Here is a 24814-nt window from a genome sequence, read left to right as displayed (position 1 = left end):
GCAAAAGCAGAAGCCTCCCGAGGAGTCCTTGATCCGGAGTCCATCGAAACTACAGTCTATAGACCAGCACTTCTGTATCTCAGACAGGCTGTCCCTCCTGGGGAGGTAGAGAGAGTTCACTCCTACAGCAACAAGAGCGGTGACCGGCAACTCATTGTCCCGTGGTTACAATCACTGTAAATTCCGACAGGTAAGCCTCTGAGGAGCAGACACGATGGGCCAAAAGGCGTAATTCTGCTCCTATATCTTATGGTATCCATGAAAGATCAAACACGTTGCTGCTTCACAAAACTAGATTCCACATGGTCACAGGAAGAATATGCAAACTCCAACAAACAGCACTGCAGGTCAGGATCAAAGTCAGGTCACTGGACACAGAACCGCTGTGCCAGCCCAGTTCATCTACCAGCTTCCAGTTCAGGAAAGTCTCGTGCTTTAACATTGTCAACATTCTTTGCAACAAGCCCATGGTTGTTTCCCTCTGTGCAGCTATGGGTAACCCTGACCCCTCTGAGGTCATGGCTCTTCTCCACTTCTGAGCCCTAGCACCTTCCCAATTTCACTCACTCCTTTGTTGATGTTCACGATTTCAGTTTCCCAGTAGGCTCTCAAATTCTCTTCCTCAGCGTCCCTAACCCTTTATCTCTTTTCTTCTTTAAGATTTTTTTTTCCAAAACTTACTTCCATACCCGACCTTTGGTCACATTTCAAATATCCCATTATGGCTCACGGTCAAATCCATTTGATAGCCATGAGAGATAGTACGAAAACATTCATTTGAAGTGCAAACTGCTCGTGTTCCCTGTGTCCTAATTCAAGACATTTTCATTCTGTTTTCTAGTTGCTGAGAGTCCAGGCGCAAGAATCACCAGGGACTTTCTCAAGGGTACTAGGGGCAATAATAACTGCTGGCTTCATCGGCGATACACAGATTCAGAAAGTAAATGCAAGAAGACAGAAAATGCTGTGAATAATTAATTTTTATGTTACTGCTGTAGAGTCATAGAGTCACACAGCCGGGGAAACAGACACTTTGGCCCAGCGTGTTAATGCTGACTGTGTTGTTCAACAAGTGAGTCCCATCTGCCCATATTTCACCCTCAGCCCTCTAAATCCCTCCTATCCATGTAGGGCTTTTAAATGTTGCTGATGTGCCCCCCTCAACTATTTCTGGCAGCTCATTCCAAATGCAGGGTGCAGGGTGGCTTGGATAGGTTGGGTGAGTGGGCAAATTCATGGCAGATGCAATTTAATGTGGATAAATGTGAGGTTGTCCACTTTGGTGGCAAGAACAGGAAAACAGATTATTATCTGAATGGTGGTCGATTAGGAAAAGGGGAGGTGCAACGAGACCTAGGTGTCATTATACACCAGTCATTGAAAGTGGGCATGCAGGTACAGCAGGCGATGAAAAAGGCGAATGGTATGCTGGCATTTATAGCAAGAGGATTCGAGTACAGGAGCAGGGAGGTACTACTGCAGTTGTACAAGGCCTTGGTGAGACCACACCTGGAGTATTGTGTGCAGTTTTGGTCCCCTAATCTGAGGAAAGACATTCTTGCCATACAGGGAGTACAAAGAAGGTTCACCAGATTGATTCCTGGGATGGCAGGAATTTCATACGATGAAAGACTGGATTGACTAGGCTTATACTCGTTGGAATTTAGAAGATTGAGGGGGGATCTTATTGAAATGTATAAAATCCTAAAGGGATTGGACAGGTTAGATGCAGGAAGATTGTTCCCGATGTTGGGGAAGTCCAGAACGAGGGGTCACAGTTTGAGGATAAAGGGGAAGCCTTTTAGGACCGAAAGGAGGAAAAACTTCTTCACACAGAGAGTGGTGAACCTGTGGAATTCTCTGCCACAGGAAACAGTTGAGGCCAGTTCATTGGCTATATTTAAGAGGGAGTTAGATATGGCCCTTGTGGCTAAAGGGATCAGGGGGTATGGAGGGAAGGCAGGTACAGGGTTCTGAGTTGGATGATCAGCCATGATCATACTGAATGGCGGTGCAGGCTCGAAGGGCCAAATGGCCTACTCCTGCACCTATATTCTATGTTTCTACGTTTCTATGTTTCTAAATGCGCATCACCCTTTGTGTGAAGAAGCTGGCCCTGATGCCCCTTTTCAATTTTTCACATTTGATTTTAAATCCACACTCTGGGAAAAATACCATATACTTTCGCTCTGTCTATGGTCCTTATGATCATATTGGTAGAACTTTTCTGCACTCTTTCCAATTTCCTATAACTTGCTCATCAAAACTGTACACAATATGTGTGGACTAGGAGCTTAATTTTATTTACCTGCATGCCTTACATAACACAAATGTCACAATACAAGTGTATATCGATTACTATACTTCAATAAATAATTTAAAAGTCTTGGCAATCACGAAACTGCTGCTAACTTAACACTGATGCACATCAGCATTTAGGTTCAGCCGTTGTTAATTGCCAATTGCTTACTGTAACTAAATGACAAACCCACTGAAGTTTAAACCATGTGCCACAATGTTATTTAAGGATGTAAGGTCATCCCAGTATTCAAAGAACATAAAGACATCTAGTAAGATGGCGATGCGTTCGTCACAGTGGCTTCTACAGGGTCAACCAAAGGTGTTATTGTTCTTTTTAAATGTTTTTTGTGATATTAAGACCCTGCTGAACATTAAGAACTTAAAGTACTGCAAGCCTAAACTGCAGCGAGTTGCTTCTTGACAGAGAAAGTGAAGGAGCTGGACTTGGTTCAGATCATGCTGCGGCCTGTGTCGGAGAGGCGTCGGAGCTGCCGGTGCTCGAAGGCGGTGTGCAGTCTAACAGCGAGTGATCATCTTAGTCGCTTTTCTTGTGGCCGTAAGACCCTGTTGGACATTGTTAATGTGGAAGGCTGCAAGTCTGATTCACTGATTTATTGGCGGTCAGCGGGGGAGCTGCGTGGCCTCAGTCGTAGTGAGGAGTGGGTCTCCAGCTGTGGCATCACCTATTTAGAGCCACCCAGCAGAGAGGTGCTGAACTCAGTGCACTCCACTGGAGGCGGCCGGTGCTACAGCGCTCAAGCTGGAGTTGGTGCTGCCCCCTGGTGCTCGATCAGCAGAAGACAAGCTGTATTGTGTTTGATTGCAGACTCCAGCAATATTCTTGGACTATATTTTTTGTGTGAATGTATTATGCTGATATCTTATATGTGCTTGCTACCCTATATGTGCTATGTGTGTCTTGTGCTGTATGTATTACTGTTGGTACTGTATTTTGCACCTTGGCTTCAAAGTAGCACTGTTTCACTTGTCTGTGCTCATGGGTTCATGTATGGTTGAATGACAGTTAAACTTGAACATTAAGAAATCATCCTTCAAGCCTGTTCTGCCTTTCATTAAGCTGTTGTCTGATCTGATCTTGGTCTCAGCTCCATTTTCCTGCCTGCTTCCATAAACCCTGACATCCCCTCAGAGACCAAAAAATCTGCCCTTGTTCAATTGTTTCTCATTTAACCTCCACATCTTTCTGTGAAGAGACTTACAAAGATTTTCAATCATTTGAGAGAAGAAATTGCTGCTTATCGCCATCTCAAATGGTGCCCCCTTATTCACCATTGCTATCAGTTTTCCCAGGAGCAGCAACATTCTCCCAGTACTGAGCTCCCTCGAAGACCATCCTGTTTCAATCAGATCATGTCTCATTCTTCCGTACTCCAGTGTGAAAGGGCCTCATCTGCTCAAACATCTGCTTCCACATAAGACAACAACTCATCTCAGGAATTATTCCTGTGATCAAAATATAACCGTGGATGTTGGGTATTCAAAAAAAGAGCAGAAAATTGCTGGAAAGACTCAGCAAGCGAGGCAGCATCAATGGAGAGAGAAACAGTCAACATTCTTTGTGCAGAACAGGGCTGTGGAAAAGACTAAGACACTTGTCAAAAAACTCTAAAACAAAGATGCTCTCAAAAATAATGAAATGATAAGTTTCTATATATCAAAACAAAATACTGTAAAGAGCAGGAAACAGTAAAAAAAATAAATCAAATCAATATTTGGTGTGACCATCCTTTACCTTCAAAACTTCACAATTCTCTTAGGTACACTGTCATGCAGTTTTACAAGAAAGTCAGCTGGTAGTTTGTCCCAAGCATTTTGGAGAACTTGTCACAATTCTTCTGTGGACTTTGACTGTCTCATTTGCTTCTGTCTCTCCAGGTAATCCCAGACAGCCTCAGTGATGTTGCGTTCAGGGCTCTGTGGAGGCCAGACCATCTTAAACCATATAAAAAATCTATGGTGTCTAGGACTTTTGCTCAGTACTGTAAATACAAATGAGTTTGCACATCTTCATCTCCTGAGTCCATATGCGCATCACCTTAGTATGCCTTTTCCATCAGCAGATCTCCCTTCCTGTGAGGAACATCGACACCATTTACCCGATGTCCCCTGTCCTATGCTGGACCTTCTTTGATAAGCATTCTGAGGCTGGATAACTGCTATTATATACACATGGGTAACCCAGATAGGTAGCCATAGCTCAGCGTTCATTGGCCTGATTCTAAGCTCTGTGACTCTAATACTCCATGAGGCTGCCAGATACTAAAATATGACAAAATAAAATTTTGTATTATAATTTTTGGAAGTAGTTTGAGGTAACTGAGGGCAATTTTTTTTTAACCAGACTGCTTTGTTTTTCAAAAGATTAGACCTAATTTCTGGTGGAAATTAGGGTCTGTGTGGATACATGTGTGCCAACGAGAACATATTGTATACAAATCAAAAGCCGTGGATGAACAAGGAGCTTCCTAGTCTCCTGAGGGCAAGATCTGTGGCATTGAAGTCTGGTAACCCAAGACTATACAGGTTCCTATGAAACAGTTCATAAGCCGGAATGTCATAAAGTGAAGAAGCAATTACCATTCATTTATATAGGAAAAACTTGTGAGCGTTCACAGATCCAAAAAATAACCTACCAAATCATGCCAAATAACACATAAAACCTAAAATAACAGTAACATATAGTAAAAGCAGGAATGATATGATAAATACACAGCCTATATAAAGTAGAAATTCTTTTCTGCAATCATTGCCGCACTGTCCACCGTAGCGAAAATCTCATGCAAGTGTTCTCGGCAGAAACATTCTCTCCTGTAACCTTTAAGCTATGAAGCTGTCAAATCATACCAAGTAACACTTAAAAATATACAGCCTATATAAAGTAGAAATAATGTATGTACAGTGTAGTATCACTTACCGGAATCGGGAAGACAGCTCCCAGCACACTGATGATGGTGTGTTAGGCTGAGTCATCGGAGGCTGGGGTGGTGGGACACTGCGGTGTCATCTCATCGTCGTCTGTTTCCATCAGGGCAGGCAGGTCATCCTCTTCTATGTCTGCCTGCCACGATGTCGAAGGCCGAGGTTCTTCATCTGCTGTGGCAGCTGTGGAGCTTCACGTTCAGTTCCTGGACAGCTTCACTTTCGGTCCGTTCGCTACTGCATTCGGTTTCGATTGTTATCCTTTCCTCTTCCTACAGATGCTGCCTGGTCTGCTGCGTTCACCAGCAACTTTGATGTGTGTTGCTTCTGTTAGTGAAAACAGGTAACTAATGTAGGTCTTTCGTAACAGCGAGGTGTCGTAAAGCAAACGTTCGAAAAGTGGGGAACACTTGTACAAGGAAACCAGGTACAACTTAAGGAGGGCTATCTCAAGAACAAAGGAATAACTCTGAGTGAGCTTGGAAGTGGTATCAGATACACGTCAGCTCTGGCAGGGTTTGCAGGCCATTACTTCCTACATCATGAATAGCAGTGATGCTTCATTCCCAGATGAGCTCAACACCTTTTAGCATTCATGTCTATGGTGTTGAAGTGCTTTGAGAGGTTGGTCATGGTTAGAATTAACTCTTGTCTCAGCAAGGACTTGGACCCTCTGCAATTTTTCTACCATCACAATAGGTCAATGGCAAATGCAATCACATTGTCTCTTCATGCAGCCTGAGATCATCTAGACAGTACAAACATCTATGTCAGGATGTTGCTTACTGACTACAGCTCAGCATTTAACACCATCATTCCTACAGGTTCTGATCGAAAAGCTCTAGAACCTGGGCTTCTGTACCTCCATCTGCAACTGGATCCTTGACTTCCTAACAGGAAGACCACAATCTGAGCGGATGGGAAGTAACACCTTCACTTTGCTGACCGATGTGTGCTTAGCCCACTGCTCTACTCTCTCTATGCCCATGACTGTGTGACCAGTTTGTGATGACACAACTCTAGTTGGCTGAATTTCAGTTGGTGATGAGAGGGCGTACATGAGAGAGCTATACCAGCTGGTTAAGAGGCGTTGCAGTAACAACCTAGCACTCAACATCAGTAGCACCAAAGAACTGATTGTGGACTTCAGAAAGGGTAAAATGAGGGAACACACACCAGTCCTCATAGAGGGATCAGAAGTGGAGAGAGTGAGCAATTTCAAGTTCCTGGGTGTCAAGATCTCTGAGGATCTATCCTGAGCCCAACACATCAACGCAGCTACAAAGAAGGCATGACAGCGGCTATATTTCATTACAGTTTGGTTTGTCACCAAAGACACTCACAAATTTCTACAGATGTACCGTGGAGAGCATTCGAACTGGCTGAATCACCATCTGTTAAGGAAGGCTGGGGTGGGGGGGTGGGGGGGGTGCCTGCACAGGATTGAAACAAGCTACAGAGAGTTGTAAACTGAGTCCGCTCCTTTATGGGCAGTAGCCTCCGTCGTATCCAGGACATCTTCAAGGAGTGATGCCTCAAAAAGGCGTCATCCACCATTAAGGACTCCCATCACCCAAGGCATGCCCTCCTCTCATTGCCACCATCAGGAAGGAGGTACAGAAGCCTGAAAACACATACTGAATGACTCAGGAACAGCTTCTTCCCCTCTGCCACCAGATCTCCGAATGGACACTGAACCCAAGAACACTACCTCACTACTTCCTTTTATTTTTGCACTCTGTACCTAATTTAACTATTTAATATATATTTACTTACTGCATTTTACATTTTTCCTCTATTATTATGTATTGCATTATACTGCTGCCACTAAAACAAAAAATTTCATGACATATGCCACTGATATTAAGCCTAATTCTGATTTTGATGCTGGTGTAGGTTTTTAATTTTATTCAAGAAAGCTGAAAGAACAATTGATTAAGGACAAAGTTATTTCCATAGTGTTTTTTTTAAACTTGGTAATAGCATTTGTATGCTTCAGACAAAAATGAATTGCATCTGAAATGAAATACATTCACACGTATCACCTGTTGTAAGTTTATGTAGATTATTATGATTATTTAGAGCTCAAAACAATCACATATGTGATGATTCTGCTGAAGGTGCAATGTTAGAAGTAGTATTGCAATATTTGTTCATATTCTGAATCATCACTGATAACCCCTGCTCAGAGTAGAAGATGATGAATGTTGAGTAATTAGGATACAAATAATAATGAAATATTGATATAATGCACATCATGTTGCTTATGGTATCTCTGTAGATAGCTCACTTACTATGGCTCTGGTGGCACATCAACACTTGATGGAAAGTAGAATTTCAGCTTAGCCACTTCGCTCAACAGAGGGGAATGTGGGGAATTCTCCAGGGAATGGGAAGATTGTACAGAGCAATCGATATCAGACAGATACAGAGTTGCTAAGAGTCCTGAAGGAGGGTCTTGGCCTGAAGTATCGACTGTTTATTCATTTGCTGTCAGACCTGCTGAGTTCCTCCCGCATTGTGTGTGTGTGTTGCTTTGGAGTTGTTATCTCTGCTTCTAGGGCTTAATGGAATTCATCGTGGAAGCACAACCGTAAAATCTTCCACCTGTGGAAATAATCTTGTTAAATTCAAGAGTTACATAGAAACATAGAAACATAGAAAATAGGTGCAGGAGTAGGCCATTTGGCCCTTCGAGCCTGCACCGCCATTTATTATGATCATGGCTGATCATCCAACTCAGAACCCCGCCCCAGCCTTCCCTCCATACCCCCTGATCCCTTTAGCCACAAGGGCCATATCTAACTCCCTCTTAAATATAGCCAATGAACCGGTCTCAACTGTTTCCTGTGGCAGAGAATTCCACAGATTCACCACTCTCTGTGTGAAGAAGTTTTTCCTAATCTCGGTCCTAAAAGGCTTCCCCTCTATCTTCAAACTGTGGCCCCTCGTTCTGGACTTCCCCAACATCGGGAACAATCTTCCTGCATCTAGCCTGTCCAATTCCTTTAGGATCTTATATGTTTCAATCAGATCCCCCCTCAATCTTCTAAATTCCAACGAGTACAAGCCCAATTCATCCAGTCTTTCTTCATATGAAAGTCCTGACATCCCAGGAATCAATCTGGTGAACCTTCTTTGTACTCCCTCTAAGGCAAGGATGTCTTTCCTCAGATTAGGGGACCAAAACTGCACACAATACTCCAGGTGTGGTCTCACCAAGGCCTTGTACAACTGCAGTAGTACCTCCCTGCTCCTGTCCTCGAATCCTCTCGCTATAAATGCCAGCATACCATTCGCCTTTTTCACCGCCTGCTGTACCTGCATGCCCACTTTCAATGACTGGTGTATAATGACACCCAGGTCTCGTTGCACCTCCCCTTTTCCTAATCGGCCACCATTCAGATAATAATCTGTTTTCCTATTTTTGCCACCAAAGTGGATAACTTCACATTTATCCACATTAAATTGCATCTGCCATGAATTTGCCCACTCACCCAACCTATCCAAGTCACCCTGCATCCTCTTAGCATCCTCCTCACAGCTAACACTGCCACCCAGCTTCGTGTCATCCGCAAACTTGGAGATGCTGCATTTAATTTCCTCATCCAAGTCATTAATATATATTGTAAACAGCTGGGGTCCCAGCACTGAGCCTTGCGGTACCCCACTAGTCACCGCCTGCCATTCTGAAAAGGTCCCGTTTATTCCCACTCTTTGCTTCCTGTCTGCTAACCAATTCTCCACCCACACCAATACCTTACCCCCAATACCGTGTGCTTTAAGTTTGCACACTAATCTCCTGTGTGGGACCTTGTCAAAAGCCTTTTGAAAATCCAAATATACCACATCCACTGGTTTTCCCCTATCCATTCTACTAGTTACATCCTCAAAAAATTCTATGAGATTCGTCAGACATGATTTTCCTTTCACAAATCCATGCTGACTTTGTCCGATCATTTCACCGCTTTCCAAATGTGCTGTTATCACATCCTTGATAACTGACTCCAGCATTTTCCCCACCACTGACGTTAGGCTAACCGGTCTATCATTCCCCGGTTTCTCTCTCCCTCCTTTTTTAAAAAGTGGAGTTACATTAGCCACCCTCCAATCCTCAGGAACTAGTCCAGAATCTAATGAGTTTTGAAAAATTATCACTAATGCATCCACTATTTCTTGGGCTACTTCCTTAAGCACTCTAGGATGCAGACCATCTGGCCCTGGGGATTTATCTGCCTTCAATCCCTTCAATTTACCTAACACTACTTCCCTACTAACATGTATTTCGCTCAGTTCCTCCATCTCACTGGAGCCTCTGTCCCCTACTATTTCTGGAAGATTATTTATGTCCTCCTTAGTGAAGACAGAACCAAAGTAATTATTCAATTGGTCTGCCATGTCCTTGCTCCCCATAATCAATTCACCTGTTTCTGTCTACAGGGGACCTACATTTGTCTTTACCAGTCTTTTCCTTTTTACATATCTATAAAAGCTTTTACAGTCCGTTTTTATGTTCCCTGCCAGTTTTCTCTCATAATCTTTTTTCCCCTTCCTAATTAAGCCCTTTGTCCTCCTCTGCTGAACTCTGAATTTCTCCCAGTCCTCAGGTGAGCCACTTTCTCTGGCTAATTTGTATGCTTCTTCTTTGGAATTGATACTATCCCTAATTTCTCTTGTCAGCCACGGGTGCACTACCTTCCTTGATTTATTCTTTTGCCAAACTGGGATGAACAATTGTTGTAGTTCATCCATGCAACCTTTAAATGCTTGCTATTGCATATCCACCGTCAATCCTTCAAGTGTCATTTGCCAGTCTATCTTAGCTAATTCACGTCTCATACCTTCAAAGTTACCCCTCTTTAAGTTCAGAACCTTTGTTTCTGAATTAACTATGTCACTCTCCATCTTAATGAAGAATTCCACCATATTATGGTCACTCTTACCCAAGGGGCCTTTCACGACAAGATCGCTAATTAACCCTTCCTCATTGCTCAAAATCCAGTCGAGAATAGCCTGCTCTCTAGTTGGTTCCTCGAAAAACCATCCCGCATACATTCCAAGAAATCCTCTTCCTCAGCACCTTTACCAATTTGGTTCACCCAATCTACATGTAGATTGAAGTCACCCATTATAACTGCTGTTCCTTTATTGCACACATTTCTAATTTCCTGTTTAATACCGTCTCCGACCTCACTACTACTGTTAGGTGGCCTGTACACAACTCCCACCAGCGTCTTCTGCCCCTTAGTGTTACGCAGCTCTACCCATATCGATTCCAAATCTTCCCGGCTTATGTCCTTCCTTTCTATTGCATTAATCTCTTCTTTAACCAGCAACGCCACCCCACCTCCCCTTCCTTCATGTCTATCCCTCCTGAATATTGAATATCCTTGAACGTTGAGCTCCCATCCCTGGTCACCCTGGAGCCATGTCTCTGTGATCCCAACTATACAGTTCAGAGTTAAGTAGGCATGAGAGCCTTGGAGAACAGAGGGTACACTGTATTTTGTAAATTATAGATCTTGGCAATGTCTGTATTATTCTCATGCTTGTATTATTTGTAGAGCCTTCTCTTAATTTTTTTATTTAGAGCATTTACTTAGTTGTTATAAACTTTAGAAGTGATTTCAATTTTTTGTGCTATGAGTCTTAACATCACTTGCAGTGTTCACTTGCAGAGAATAGTTATGGGGCAATTGCCTACAACGTGTATAAACTCAAAATACACTCATGGTTCTGAGTATTTGTAATTCCACCCTGCTCATTACATCCTCAAAGAGTACTAACACAAATTAAAGCTATGTTAATTCTACTTAATTTTATTATGATTTTAGAAGCATAGAAACTTAGAAAACCTACAGCATAATATAGGCCCTTCGGCCCACAATGCTGTGCCAAACATGTCCTTACCTTAGAAATTATGTAGGGTAACCCATAATTCTCTATTTTTCTAAGCTCCATGTACCTGTCCAGGAGTCTCTTAAAAGGCCCTATCGCATCCACCTCCACCACCATCACCGGCAACCTATTCCATGTACTCACCACTCTCTGCATAAAAAACTTACCCCTGACATCTCCTCTGTACCTGCTTCCAAGCATAAAACTGTGCCCTCTCATGTTAGCCATTTCAGCCCTGGGAAAAAGTCTCTGACTGTCGACATGATCAATGCCTCTCATCATCTTGTACACCTCTATCAGGTCACTTCTCATCCTCCATTGCTCCAAGAAGAAAAGGCCGAGTTCACTCAACCTGTTCTCTTAAGGCATGCTCCCCAATCCAGGCAGCCTCCTTGTAAATCTCCTCTGCACCCTTTCTATGGTTTCCACATCCTTCCTGTAGCAAGGTGACCAGAACTGAGCACAGTACTCCAAGTGGGGTCTGACCAGGGTCCTATATAGTTGTAACATTACCTCTCAGCTCTTAAACTCAATCCCACGGTTGATGAAAGCCAATGCACTGTATGCTTTCTTAACCACAAAGTCAACCTATGCAGCAGCTTTGAGTGTCCTATGGACTCAGACTCTAAGATCCCTCTGATCCTCCACACTGCCAAGAGTCTTACCATTAATACTATATTCTGCCATCAAATTTGACCAACCAAAATGAACCACCTCACACTTACCTGGGTTGAACTCCATCTGCCACTTCTCAGCCCAGTTTTGCATCCGATCAATGTCCCATTGTAACCTCTAACAGCCCTCCACACTATCTACAATACCCCCAACTTTTGTGTCATCAGCAAATTTACTAACTCATCCCTCCATCACGAAGAGAAGGGGTCCCAGAACAGATCCCTGAGGCACACCACTGGTCACTGACCTCCATACAGAATATGACCAGTCTACAACCATTCTTTGCCTTCTGTGGGCAAAGCAATTCCTGATCCACAAAGCTAGGTCCCTTTGCATCCCATGCCTCCTTACACAGGGTATCTTATCAAATGCCTTGCTGAAATCCATATACACTACATCTACTGCTCTACCTTCATCAATGTGTTTAGTCACATCCTCAAAAAATTCAAACAGGCTTGTAAGGCACGACCTGCCTTTGACAAAGCCATGCTGACTATTCCTAATCATATTATGCCTCTCTAAACGTTCATAAATCCTGCATCTCAGGATCTTTTCCATCAGCTTATCAACCACTGAAGTAAGACTCACTGGTCTATAATTTCCTGGGCTATCTCTACTCTCGTTCTTGAATAAGGGAACTACATCTGCAACCCTACAATCGTTTCGAACCTCTGCCATCCCCATCGATGATGCAAAGATCCTTGTAAGAGGCTCAGCAATCTCCTCCTTCGCTTCCCTCAGTAGTCTGGGGTACATCTCATCCAGTCCCAGAGACTTATCCAACTTGATGCTTTCCAAAAGCTTTAGCACATCCTTTTTCTTAACGTCTATATACTGAACCTTTCAATCCACTGTAAATCATCCCTACAATCACCAAGATCTTTTTCCATAGTGAATAGTGAAGCAAAATATTCATTAAGTACCTCTGCTATCTCCTCCGGTTCCATACACACTTTTCCACTGTCACACTTGATTGGTCCTATTCTCTCATGTCTTATCATCTTACTCTTCACATATTTGTAGAATGCCTTGGGGTTTTATTTAATCCTGCTTGCCAAGGCCTTCTCATGGCCCCTTCTGGCTCTCCTAATTTCATTTTTAAGGTCCTTCCTACTAGCCTTATAATTTTCTAGATCTCTATCATTACCTAGTTATTGAAACTTTCATAAGCTTTTCTTTTCTTGAGTAGATTTTCAACAGCCTTTGTACACCATGGTTCCTGTACCCTACCATCCTCTCCCCGTCTCATTGGAGTGTACGCCTGAACATTTGCCACATTTCTGCTGTACATTTCCCTGAGAACATCTCTTCCCAATTTATGCTTCCAAGTTCCTGCCTGATAGCTTTATATTTCCCCCTACTCCAATAAAACATTTCCCTAACTTGTCTGTTCCTATCCCCCTCCAATGCTATGGTAAAGGAGATAGAATTGTGATCACTATCTCCAAAATGCTCTCCCACAGAGAGACCTGACACTTGACCAGATTCATTTCCCAATACCTCTCCTCTTGTAGGCTTATCTAAATATTGTGTCAGGAATCCTTCCTGAACACACTTAACAAACTTCACCCCATCTAAACCCCTTGCTCTAGGGAGATGCCAATCAATATTTGGGAAATTAAAGTTTCCCACCACGACAACCCTGTTATTATTACATCTTTCTAGAATCTGTCTGCCTATCTGCTCCTCGATGTCCCTGTTACTATTGGGTGGTCTATAAAGAACATCCAATAGAGTTATTGGCCCCTTCCTGTTCCTAACTTCCACCCATAGAGACTCCATAGACAACCCCTCCATGACTTCCTCCTTTTCTGTAGCCGGGACACTATCTCTGATCAGCAGTGTCACACCCCCACCTCTTTTGCCTCCCTCCCTGTCCTTTCTGAAACATCTAAAGCCTGGCACTCTAAGTAACCATTCCTGCCCCTGAGCCATCCAAGTCTCTGTAATAGCCACAATGTCGTAGCTCCAAGTACTATTCCATGTTCTAAGCTCATCTGATTTTTTCATGATGCTTCTTGTGTTAAAATAGACACATCTCAAACCATCGGTCTGAGCGTATCCGTTCTCTATCAACTGCCTATCTTCATCTCACACTGTCTCCAAGCTTTCTCTATTTGTAGCCAACAGCCCCTTCCTCTGTCTCTTCAGGTCGGTTCCCAGCCACCAACAATTCTAGTTTAAACTCTCCCCAATAGCCTTAGCAAACCTCCCCGCCAGGATATTGGTTCCCCCTTGGATTCAAGTGCAACCAGTCTTTTTTTGTACAGGTCACACCTGCCCCAAAAGAGGTCCCAATGATCCAGAAATCTGAATCCCTGCCCCCTGCTCCAATCCCTCAGCCAGGCATTTATCCCCCACCTCATTCTATTCCTATACTCACTGTCACATGGCACAGGCAGTAATCCCGAGAATACTACCTTTGAGGTCCTGCTTCTCAACTTCCTTCCTAACTCCCTGTGGCCTGCTTTCAGGACCTCCTCCCTTTTCCTACCTATGTTGTTGGTACCAATATGTACCACGACCTCTGGCTGTTCACCTTCCCACTTCAGGATATCGTGGATGCGATCAGAAACATCCCAGACTCTAGCACCTGGGAGGCAAACTACCATCCATGTTTCTTTCCTGCGAACACAGAATCATCCATCTGACTCCCTATCTATAGAGTCCCCTATCACTGCTGCCATCCTCTTCCTTTCCCTGCCCTTCTGAGCCACAGGGCCAGACTCTGTGCCAGAGGCATGACCACTATTGCTTCCCCCAGGTAGGCCGTCTCCCCCAACGGTACTCAAACAGGAGTACTTATTGTTAAGGAGGACAGCCACAGGGGTACTCTCTAGCATCTGACTCCTGCACTTCCTTCTCCCAAACTGTTTTGATTTTCTCAGTAATAAAGCTTCGCAAGGGCTAGCTACCTATTTCAATCCCTACCTTGGATTTCAAAATTCAAAAATTCAAAGTTCATTTATTATCAAAGTATGTATACATTATACAACCTTGAGATTTGTCTCTTTACAGGCAGCCACAAAACAAAGAAACCCAAAAGAATCCATTAATAAAAGACCATCAAACACCCAGCATGCAGAGAGAACAAAGCAAATCATGCAAACAATAAACACAAGCATATAGCTTTCAGAACTGAAGTCCACAAAGAGAGTCCATTCCCAGAAACTTAGTTCAGCACAGAGCCCATCCCTCACCTCAAGCCCCGACACCCTGACCTTTTCAATCTGGCCTAGCGTCTAAAACATCGTCCGAACATCAGATTCTGTTGTTTTGCTACAGTCTTAGGCCTGGACCCCGCCGCTTCAATTTGGCCTGGGCCCGACCTTTCCAATTTGGCTCGGCGCTTAAGTCATTGTCCAAACATCGGGTTCGGTCTCTTCGATGTACTCCAGGGCGCGAACCCCCGTGCCTCGAATCGGATTGTAACCGACTTTCTGATCCGGTTTGTGACTTAAATTAGCGCCGTCCAAACATCAGGTTCAGTCGCTTCGATACGCTCTGAAGCATGGACCCCATCGCCTCGATTCGATTTGCACCTGACCTTTCCAATTCAGCCTGGTGCTTACATTGATCGAACCTCGGATCTTCCTCGTTCTCAGCCTCACCTCGCCTCAGTTCTGCCTCTAAATCCAAAGAGAGGTTACAGGCTATTGCTTTTGATTATCATTTGCCATAAATAGTGATTAACAAAGTATTTAGTTGTTTTCCTTGTTTCGTTAACCACCCACCAGAAGTCGCTGAGATTCACCAGCACCATTGTAAACGGGAAGAGTTTTATTTGTGAGTGTTAGGTCACCTGGTCACCTCATGGCATGGTCCAAGCATCCAATTCAGGGTTTTCTTCTGGAGGTCAAAATAACTGTCTCATCAATGTTTCTCTGAGGAAAATTTCCAGCATGTATCCCCATCCAAGTAATTTTGGGGTATATGAGGGAATGAGGGATGTACATAGGGACGGTGGGTAGCAGAAACTTTGGGAAGGTGACAAGGAGCCTGAATTTTGAGGGAGGAACGCGAGAGTCTGGGATTGTGAGACATATGATAGTGGTTGGGATATGGGGTGATATGAGATAATCAGAGATTTGCCAGCTGGAGACACAAGAGAGTCTGAAATTGGGAGCAAAGAGAAACAAACCACTGTATTAACTCAGTGAGTCAGGCAGAATCTGTCAAGACCCTACATCGGAACTGAGAGCATACAGGAAGGAGGTGATGAGAACGGGTGAGGTGAGGGATGAGAGGCAGATGGTGCTAGATTGGGAAGGGATAAAAGACTGGTCCCAGATTGAAGGACAGCAGGTGGATAGGTGTATGGGTGAAGGGCAGACGGAACTAGATGGAAGAGGATACTGAACCTAGATCAGGAGGCTTGGGTGAGGGGAGGGTGAATCCAGGTGGACCACTGGGAGTAAGAAGGGAACAAAGGAGACATGGGCTACCAGAAACTGGGTGTAGGCTATCAATGTGGACTGTAAGGCGATGTTCTAGTTTGTGTTTGGTCTCACCTTGGCAATGGCGAAAGCCAAGGACAGAGAAAAATAGTGCATTATCAGAAACTGAAAAGTATGCTTATTATTTGAATTATTCTGCGTTAAAGATGAGGAGCTGTCCTTCAGGCTTGTGTTGGGCCTCAGTTACCATTCATTTGAGGTTCCTCCTCCTTTACCCCTGGATGACAGATTCCTCTGTGTAGGTAGGGTAATAAGGAAGACAAGTCTCTATATACTCCAGGGCAAACCCTGCCTCACCATCCAGTTAAGATCAAAGGGTGGAAAATCTGACAAATCGAACTTTTAAGAGAGTGCAATCTGTCCTGACCAAAATTCCTCCAGCAACAACATTCATGTTCAAAGATTCCAAGTACATTTATTATCAAAGTACGTATGCAGAATACAACCTTGAGATTCCTCTTCCCACAGACAGCAACAAAACAAAGGAACACAACGGAACCCTTTCAAAGAAAACATCAAAAAACCAGCAAGCAAAAAAGAAGGAACAAGTCATTCAAATTGCAAAAGACGAGCGAAAAACACAGAATATAAAACACCGAACCACAAAGTCATCGAAATAGTCTAAGGGTGTTCAATGTAGTTCAGTTCAGTTCAATATAACACTATATCCAAGCACTAGAAATGAATTATATCATGCTTCTTTAAAACGTGTTTTCATGGGATATAGGCATCGATGGTAAGGTCAGCATTAGTCGCCTGTTCCTAGTTGCCTTCAACACTTCAAGGCAGCTAGAATATTTCAGTGGTATGTGTCCATAGGCTGCAGTTATAGTTGTGCCAGGTAAAACTGGTGGCCCAATGGCATCAGCGCCGGACTCCGGAGCGAAGGCTCCCGAGTTCGAATCCAGGTCGGGCCACCCACCCGAGCACGCTTTCCATCTGTGCCGGGTTGAGCGTCGAGCTGGCCACTCGGCCTTGTGAAAAAACAAGGATTGAGTCAGGAACATTCATATCGTGACCCGGTTAATCCGAAAGAAGACCAATCCTGACACCACGTGCCAGACAAGAATGGCCGGCTGTCTGGTGCGACACGCTAAAAAAAACAGATAAAGGTAGTGAGTCTGTTTCTATGAAGGATACCAGTGAACCAAATAGGATTGCAGCCCATTCCGATGACCCAAGATAGTTACTCTGTTTCTCTGTCCACTGATGTTGCCTGGCCTACTGAATGTCATGGTGCTTTCTGGTTAATCTAACAATGTCCAGCCATTACTGATGCAAGACTTTTTTCATTTTTCAGCATTTTAATTGCTTCAGCGTTTGCATGCTGGTCGAGTATCTTAACCCGTATGTATTGTAACATTTCCAAAATACGAGGCTGTAAGGTAAATTGTTGCATTTTCTTCCGTGTGCACTCTTGAGGATTTTCATGCACACACTTGGGAGGGATAGAAAATAGAACATAGAACATCGTTTTAAAATCTCCGTGCAGAAAGGCTTGATTCGTACCTCTGCTTTATTGAGATATGTATTATTAACATGGAACAAGATACCAAAAGGATATGTCACTCAAACTGAACATATCAGGTACTTTTTGCAATGCATCAATTGTATTGTGTACTTTCATGGCTATATATAAACACTGTAATCACAGTTGCATTAAAGATGGATATAAAACAATAATAAGGAAGGACAAATCAACAGTTTTGGGAAGACGGTAAAATCTTCTGGGGGTACGTGTTGCCTGTCTTCTTGTTCATGAGGATTTCTTCCATCTCACTATCGACCATATAGCATGCGTCGTATACAGTAAGGTGGCCGCAAATGCAAACACCTGAAACACAAAACGGTTTACAGGAAAATAACATCTAGAAAAGAAGGCTTGTTGCAGAATAAGTATGTGATATTTTTTGTATAATTGTACAAAGCTCTCCTTTCCACTCTACACCAAGTAAGTTCTTGAACTCTCTTCAGTTCAACTTACAGAAGGTTCAAAGGTTTACCATTTGGCAGCTATGTCTTCTAAACCATTTCAATGCTCACATTAATCCCCAAAGAGGCTTTTTTGCTGATTTACTTATGGCAGGATTTGTTGTGCTAAAATCAGACAAGAGCACCTTGCATTTAGGAAATACTTCACTGAACTCCAACTCTTGATCATTGTTGGTGAGGGATTTGCAATCATGAATGTCTGGTGTCTGGTGGAGAACAATATTGGCTTCAAATTGTGAAGCCCTCAGTTTTGCTCCCACTGCACTTGCCTTCCTTGGTGCAGTTAATTTAGTACATAAAGGCAAGGGTTAAATTTCATTACACCTTCAATATCAAAGAAATATTTTTTTAAATGTCTTTTGCTCTTTAAAGTGAAGAGTATGAATGAAAAGCCAATAATCTGCACTTGTTGGAAATCTGAAATAAAACCTGAAAACTCTGGAGGACACCAGCAGTATGATGGAAGTTCCAGGTGTCAGGGGTCATGAAGTGTGTGAAGTTAACATTACTAGAGAGAGGGTTCTTGGGAAACAGAGAAGTCTGAAGATAGATACGTCACCTGGATCAGATGGTGTACACCCAGGGTTCTGAAAGAAGTGGCTGAAGAGATTGTGGGGGCATTAGTAATGATCTTTCAAGTTTCACTAGATTCTGGAATGGTTCTGGAAGACTAGAAAATTGCAAATGTCACTCCACTCTTCAAGAAGGAAGTGAGGCAGAAGAAAGGAAATTACAGGCCAACTGGTCTCATCCCAGTGGTGCAGAAGACATTGGAGTCAATTGTTAAGGATGTGGTTTCAGGGTACATGATAAAATAGGCCGTAGTCAGCACGGTTTCCTTAAGGGAAAATCATGCCTGACAAGTTTGTTGAAATTCTTTGAAAAAATAACAAGCAGCAAAGACAAAGGAGGGTGCTGTGTACTTGGATTTTCAGAAGTCCTTTGGGAAGGTGCGACACATGAGGCTGCTTATCAAGCTACAAGCACATGGTATTACGGGAAAGATTCTAGCATGCATAAAGCAATGGCTGGTTGGCAGAAGGCAAAGAGTGAGAAAGAGTGACTGGCTGCCAATGACTAATGGCGTTCTGTAGGGATCTGAGTTGGGACAGATTCTTTTTATGTTATATGTCAATGATTTGGATGATGGAATAATGGCTTTGTTGTGAAGTTTGCAGATGATACAAAATTGGGTGGCAACAGAAGGACTTAGATTAGGAGAATGGGCAAAGAAGCCGCAGATGGAATACAGTGTCGGGAAATGTACGGTCATGCACTTTGGTAGAAGGAATGAAAGGGTTGACTATTTTCTAAATGCAGAAAAAATACAAAAATCTGAGGCGCAAAGGGATTTGGGAGTCTTTGTGCTGGATTCCCTAAAGGTTAATTTGCAGGATAAGTCTGTGGTAAGGAAGGCAGGTGTGATGTTAGCATTCATTTCAAGAGGACTAGAATGTAAAAGCAAGGATGTGATGTTGAAACTTTATAAAGCACTGGTGAGGCCTCACTTGGAATATTGTGAGCAGGTTTGGGCCCCTTATCTTAGAAAGGATGTGGTGAAACCGGAAAGAGTTTCAAGGAAGTTCACAAAAAAATTATTCCAGGAGTAAACAGCTTGTCGTAAGAAGAGCAGTTGAAGCCACCGGGCCTGTTGTCACTGAAATTTAGAAGAATGAGGAGTGGCCTCATTGAATGGTGAAAGACCTTGATAGAGTGGATGTGGAGAGGATGTTTCCTATGGTGGGAGTGTTTAAGACCAGAGGACACAGCCTCAGAATAGAGGGACGTCCTTTTAGAACAGAGTTGAGGAGGAATTTCATTAGCCAGAGAGTCGAGAATCAGGCAGCTGTGGATATATGCATATTTAAGGCAGAGGTTGATAGATTCTTGATTGGTCAGGGCATGAAGGGATACAGTGGAAAGGCAGGAGGTTGGGGCTGAGAGGAAAAATGGATCAGCCATGATGAAATGGTGGAGCAGACTCAATGGGCCAAATGGCCTAATTCTCATCCTGTAGCTTATAGTCTTATACTCTTATGGAAACACTCAATAGATCATGTAGAATCTGTCGAAAACTCTTCTTCTCTCTCCACGATGCTGCCTGACCGGCTGAGCACTTCCAAAATTCTCTGCATTTCTTTGGATGTCATATCTGCTGGGGAGGATATTTCTGTTTTCAGTCAACCTTGACACTGCAGGGTGAAAGGAAGAGCATTCACAAACCTAAGCTGAGTTTTGGGTGAGATCAAGGCAGTGTAATAGATCTATTTGGCAAAACCTTTCCCAAACTGAACATTTTAAGATATTACAGGGTAAGCTCGCAGTGGCAGGCAATACAGGCAAAACTGTTTAAAAAAAACCCCTTTGTGATCCTCATATTCCCTACGCAGTGAAAACTTGACTCCAACTGCCAGCAATGAATGACAGACCTCCCCCGCGCTCCCCCCCCCCCCACAGAGGCCTTGATTTGACCCTGTAGGTCTTCAACTACACAACAGCTCACAAGTTACGTGTAATGCACCATTGTTGTGTCAGGCTTCACAGCAAATGTTCACTGGCTCACCATTCACTACCTGATTAATACACTTTTCTAGGCTTCAAAGAATTTCTAGACCAATGTCAAAAGTACAAATGAAATTTCTAAGTCCTTTTTTTTTGTTATTTTCTGTATAAGTTATCCTGGGCCCAACATAAAGATGTAATTATGGAAAAGGCACGGCAGTGTCTTCATTTCATTAGGAGTTTGAGGAGATTTGGCATGTCATCAAAGACTCAAGGAGATTTCTACGGATGTACTATGGTTAGCATTCTGGCTGGCTGCATGGCTGTCTGGCATGGAGGGAGCCACTGCACAGCATCAGGAAAGGCCGCAGTGAATTGTAAACTCAGCCGACTCCATCATGGGCACTAGCCTCCCCACCATCAAGAACAGCTTCAAAAGGTGATCCCTCAGAATGGGAGTATCCATCATTAATGATCCCCAGGATATGTGTTCTTCTGTTTGCTACCAACAGAGAGAAGTAGGAGCCTGAAGATTCAACATTTCATCAACAGCTTCTTCTTCTCTGCCGTCAGATTAATGAATAGACAAATCCCATGAACACTAACTCATTATTATTTTTGTTCTCTTTTTGCACTACCGATTTTATATATATATATATATATATATATATATGCATATAAGCATATATATGCAGCATATTTATGTAATGCACTGTACTGCTGCCACAAAACTAACAAATTTCACAATGTATGTCAGTGATAATGAACCTGATTTGGTTCTGATTCTCATAAGTGTTATAGCTCAATGCACAGAGTATAAGAAATAAAGTGGATGATCTTGTTGCACTATTACAGATTGTCAGGTTTGATGTTGTGGCCATCACTGAGTCATGGCTGAAGGATGGTTGTAGTTGGGATCTAAATGTCCAAGGTTACACATTGTTTCGGAGGGATATGAAGGTAGGCAGAGGGGGTGGTGTGACTCTGCTGGTAAAGAATGGCATCAAATCAGTAGAAAGATGTGACATAGGATCAGAAGCTGTTGAATCCTTGTGGGTTGAGTTAAGAAACTGCAAGGGTAAAAGGACCCTGATGGCAGTTATATACAGGCCTCCCAACAGTAGCTGGGTTGTGGACCACATATTACAATGGGAAATAGAAAAAGGCGTGTCAAAAGGGCAATGTTATGATAATCATGGGGGATTTAAATGTGCAGGCTGATTGGGAAAATTAGGTTGAAAATGGATCTCAAGAGAGTAAGTTTGTTGAATGCCTATAAGCTGGCTTTTTTGAGTAATTTGTCATTGAGCCCACTAGGTGATCAGCTATACTAGATTGGGTGTCATGTAATGAACCGGAGGTGATTAGGGAATTTCAGGTAAAACAACTCTTAGGAGGCAGTGATCACAATATCACTGAGCTCAACTTGAACTTTTTTTGGGAGAAAGTAAAGTCTGACGTAGCAATATTTCAGTGATGTAAAGGAAATTACAATGGTATGAGAGAGGAGTTGGCCAAAGAAAATTGGAAGGAGATGCTGGCAGGGATGTCGGCAGAGCGGCAGTGCCATGAGTTTCTGGGAAAAAAATGAGGAAGGTGCAGGATAGATGTATTCGAAAAATGAAGAAACACTCAAGTGGCAAAATAGTACAACTGTGGCTGTCAAGGGAAGTCAAAGTTAATGTAAAAGCAAAAGAGAGGGCATAAAACGAAGCAAACATTTGCAGGAAGATAGAGAATTGAGAAGCTTTTAAAAACTTACAGAGAGCAACTAAAAGAATTATTAGGAGGGAAAAGATGAAATATGAAAGCAAGCTAGAAAACAATATCCAAATGGAGTAAAAGCTTTTTTCAAGTATGTAAAAAATAAGAATTGCCATTGCCAAAACCAACTTCCAAAAAATGAAACCTATTTTTACCAACAGACACATTTCTATAACAACAAGGCTTAGACTACTAAAATGTTACATCTGGTCAATCTTGCTGTATGCTTCCGAAACATGGCCTATAACACCAGAACTCCAAAGAAACTTAGAAGCAACAGAAATGTGGTTTCTTAGAAGAATGCTGAAAATATCACATAGAGATAGGGTAACTAATGAGACAGTAATCCAACGTGCCCATACAAAAAGATCTTTAATGAGAACAGTAAATGAGAGGAAACTTAAATTCCTGGGCCATGTCATCAGAAAGGGAGAAATAGAATGCCTAACATTACAAGGCCGTATGCCTGGGAAATGCAGAAGAGAAAGGCAAAGAAAAAAATATCTGGACACTGTGAAAGAACTAACAGATCCAAGTGTGCAAGATATCGTTGACGCTGTGTGGGATCACGTTCGATGTGGAAAGCCGTGATCGCCCAAGCGTGTAACGCGCAAGGAACATGAAGAGAGAGAGAAAAAATAAGAGAAATGAGAGTGAATATAGGACTGCTAGAAAAAGAGGCTGGAGAAGCAATAACAGGAAACAAGGAGATGGCAGATGAACTAAGTGAGTATTTTTTATCAGTCTTCGCTGTGGAAGACACTAGCAGTGTGCCAGGTATTGAAGGGTATAAGAGAAGAGAGTGAGTGCAGTTATTATTACAAGGGAGAAGGTGCTCAAAAAGCTGAAAGACCTAAGGGTATATAAGTCACCCTTACCAGATGAACTGCACCATCAGGTTCTGAAAGGGATAGCGTCAGAGATTGTGGAGGCATTAGAAATAATCTTAAAAAAAAAATCATTGGACTCTGGCATGGAAAATTGCAAATGTCACTCTACTCTTTAAGAAAGGAGGAAGGCAGCAGAAAGGCAATTATAGACCAGTTAGCCTGACTTCAGTGGCTGAGAAGATGTTGGAGTCAATTGTTAAGGACGAGGTGATGGAGGACTTGGTGACACAGGACAAGATAGGACAAAGTCCTAAGGGAAAATCTTGCCTGACAAACCTATTGGAATTCTTTGAGGAGATTGCCAGTAGGATAGATAAAGGGGACACAGAGAATGTTGCATATTTCGACTTTCAGAAGGTCTTTAACAAGGTGCTACACATGAGGCTGCTTACCAAATTAAGAATCCATGATATTACAGGAAAATTACTGGCATGGCTAGAGCATTGGCTGGTTGGTAGGATACAGTGAGTGTGAATATACGGATGCTTTTCTGATTGGCTGTCAGTGACTAGTGGTGTTCCGCAGGGGCTGGTGTTGGGACCATTTCTTTTTGTGCTGTGTATCAATGATTTAGATGTTGGAATAGATGGCTTTGTTGCCAAGCTTGCAGATGATACGAAGACTGGTGGAGGCGCAGGTACTGTTGAGGAAACAGGTAGGATACGGAAGGACTTAGACTGATTAGGAGAATGGGCAAGAGAGTGGCAAATGAAATGCTACATTGGAAAATGCATGGTCATACACTTCGGTAGTAGAAATAAATCTGCAAACTATTTTCTAAACAGGGAACAATTCCAAAAATCTGAAGTGCAAAGGGACTTGGGAATCCTTGTGCAGAACACCCTAAATGTTAACTTGCTGGTTGAGTTGGTGGTGAGGAAAGCAAATGCAATGTTAGTATTCATTTCGAGAGATCTAGAATACAAGAGCAGGGATGTGGTGCTGAGGTTTTATAAGGCACAGGTGAGACCTCGCTTTGAGTATTGTGAACAGTTTTGGGCCCCTCGATGTGCTGGCATGGAGAGGTTTTGGAGGAGGTTCACAAGGATGATTCCAGGAATGGAAGGATTATCATACTAGGAACATTTGATAGCTCTGGGTCTGTACTCACTGGAATTTAGAAGGATGAAGGTGGATCTCATTGAAACCTTTCAAATACTGAAAGACCTAAACAGAGTAGATATGGAAAAGATGTTTCCCTTGGTGGGGCAGTCTAGGACAAGAGGGCACAGCCTCAAGATAGAGGGGCGTCCATTTAAGACAGAGATGTGGAGAAATTTATTTTGCCAGAGGGTGGTGATTTTTATGGAGTTTATTACTTCAGGCAGCTGTGGAGGCCAGGTCATTGGGTATATTTAAGGCAGAGATTGATAGATTCTTGATTGGACACTGCAT

At 42.9% G+C, this 24814-nt stretch overlaps 1 protein-coding gene across 1 annotated transcript in view; it reads right to left on the bottom strand.

Annotated features, from left to right (window-relative positions):
- Positions 1-14910: 14910 nt before the first annotated feature.
- The window catches only part of LOC134359514 (myelin and lymphocyte protein-like), a 35905-nt gene continuing 26001 nt past the window's right edge, over positions 14911-24814 (bottom strand). The window contains exon 4 of the mRNA XM_063072877.1: positions 14911-18105. Coding sequence (XP_062928947.1) covers positions 18028-18105 — 78 coding nt within the window. The 3' untranslated portion in view covers positions 14911-18027. The remainder of the gene's footprint in view (positions 18106-24814) is intronic.

The sequence above is a fragment of the Mobula hypostoma genome, chromosome 2 (genome assembly GCF_963921235.1).
Source record: "Mobula hypostoma chromosome 2, sMobHyp1.1, whole genome shotgun sequence".
Taxonomy (NCBI): Eukaryota; Metazoa; Chordata; class Chondrichthyes; order Myliobatiformes; family Myliobatidae; genus Mobula; species Mobula hypostoma.
The sequence above is the reverse complement of the archived record's forward strand: the minus strand, read 5'-3'. Positions and strand labels throughout refer to the sequence as shown.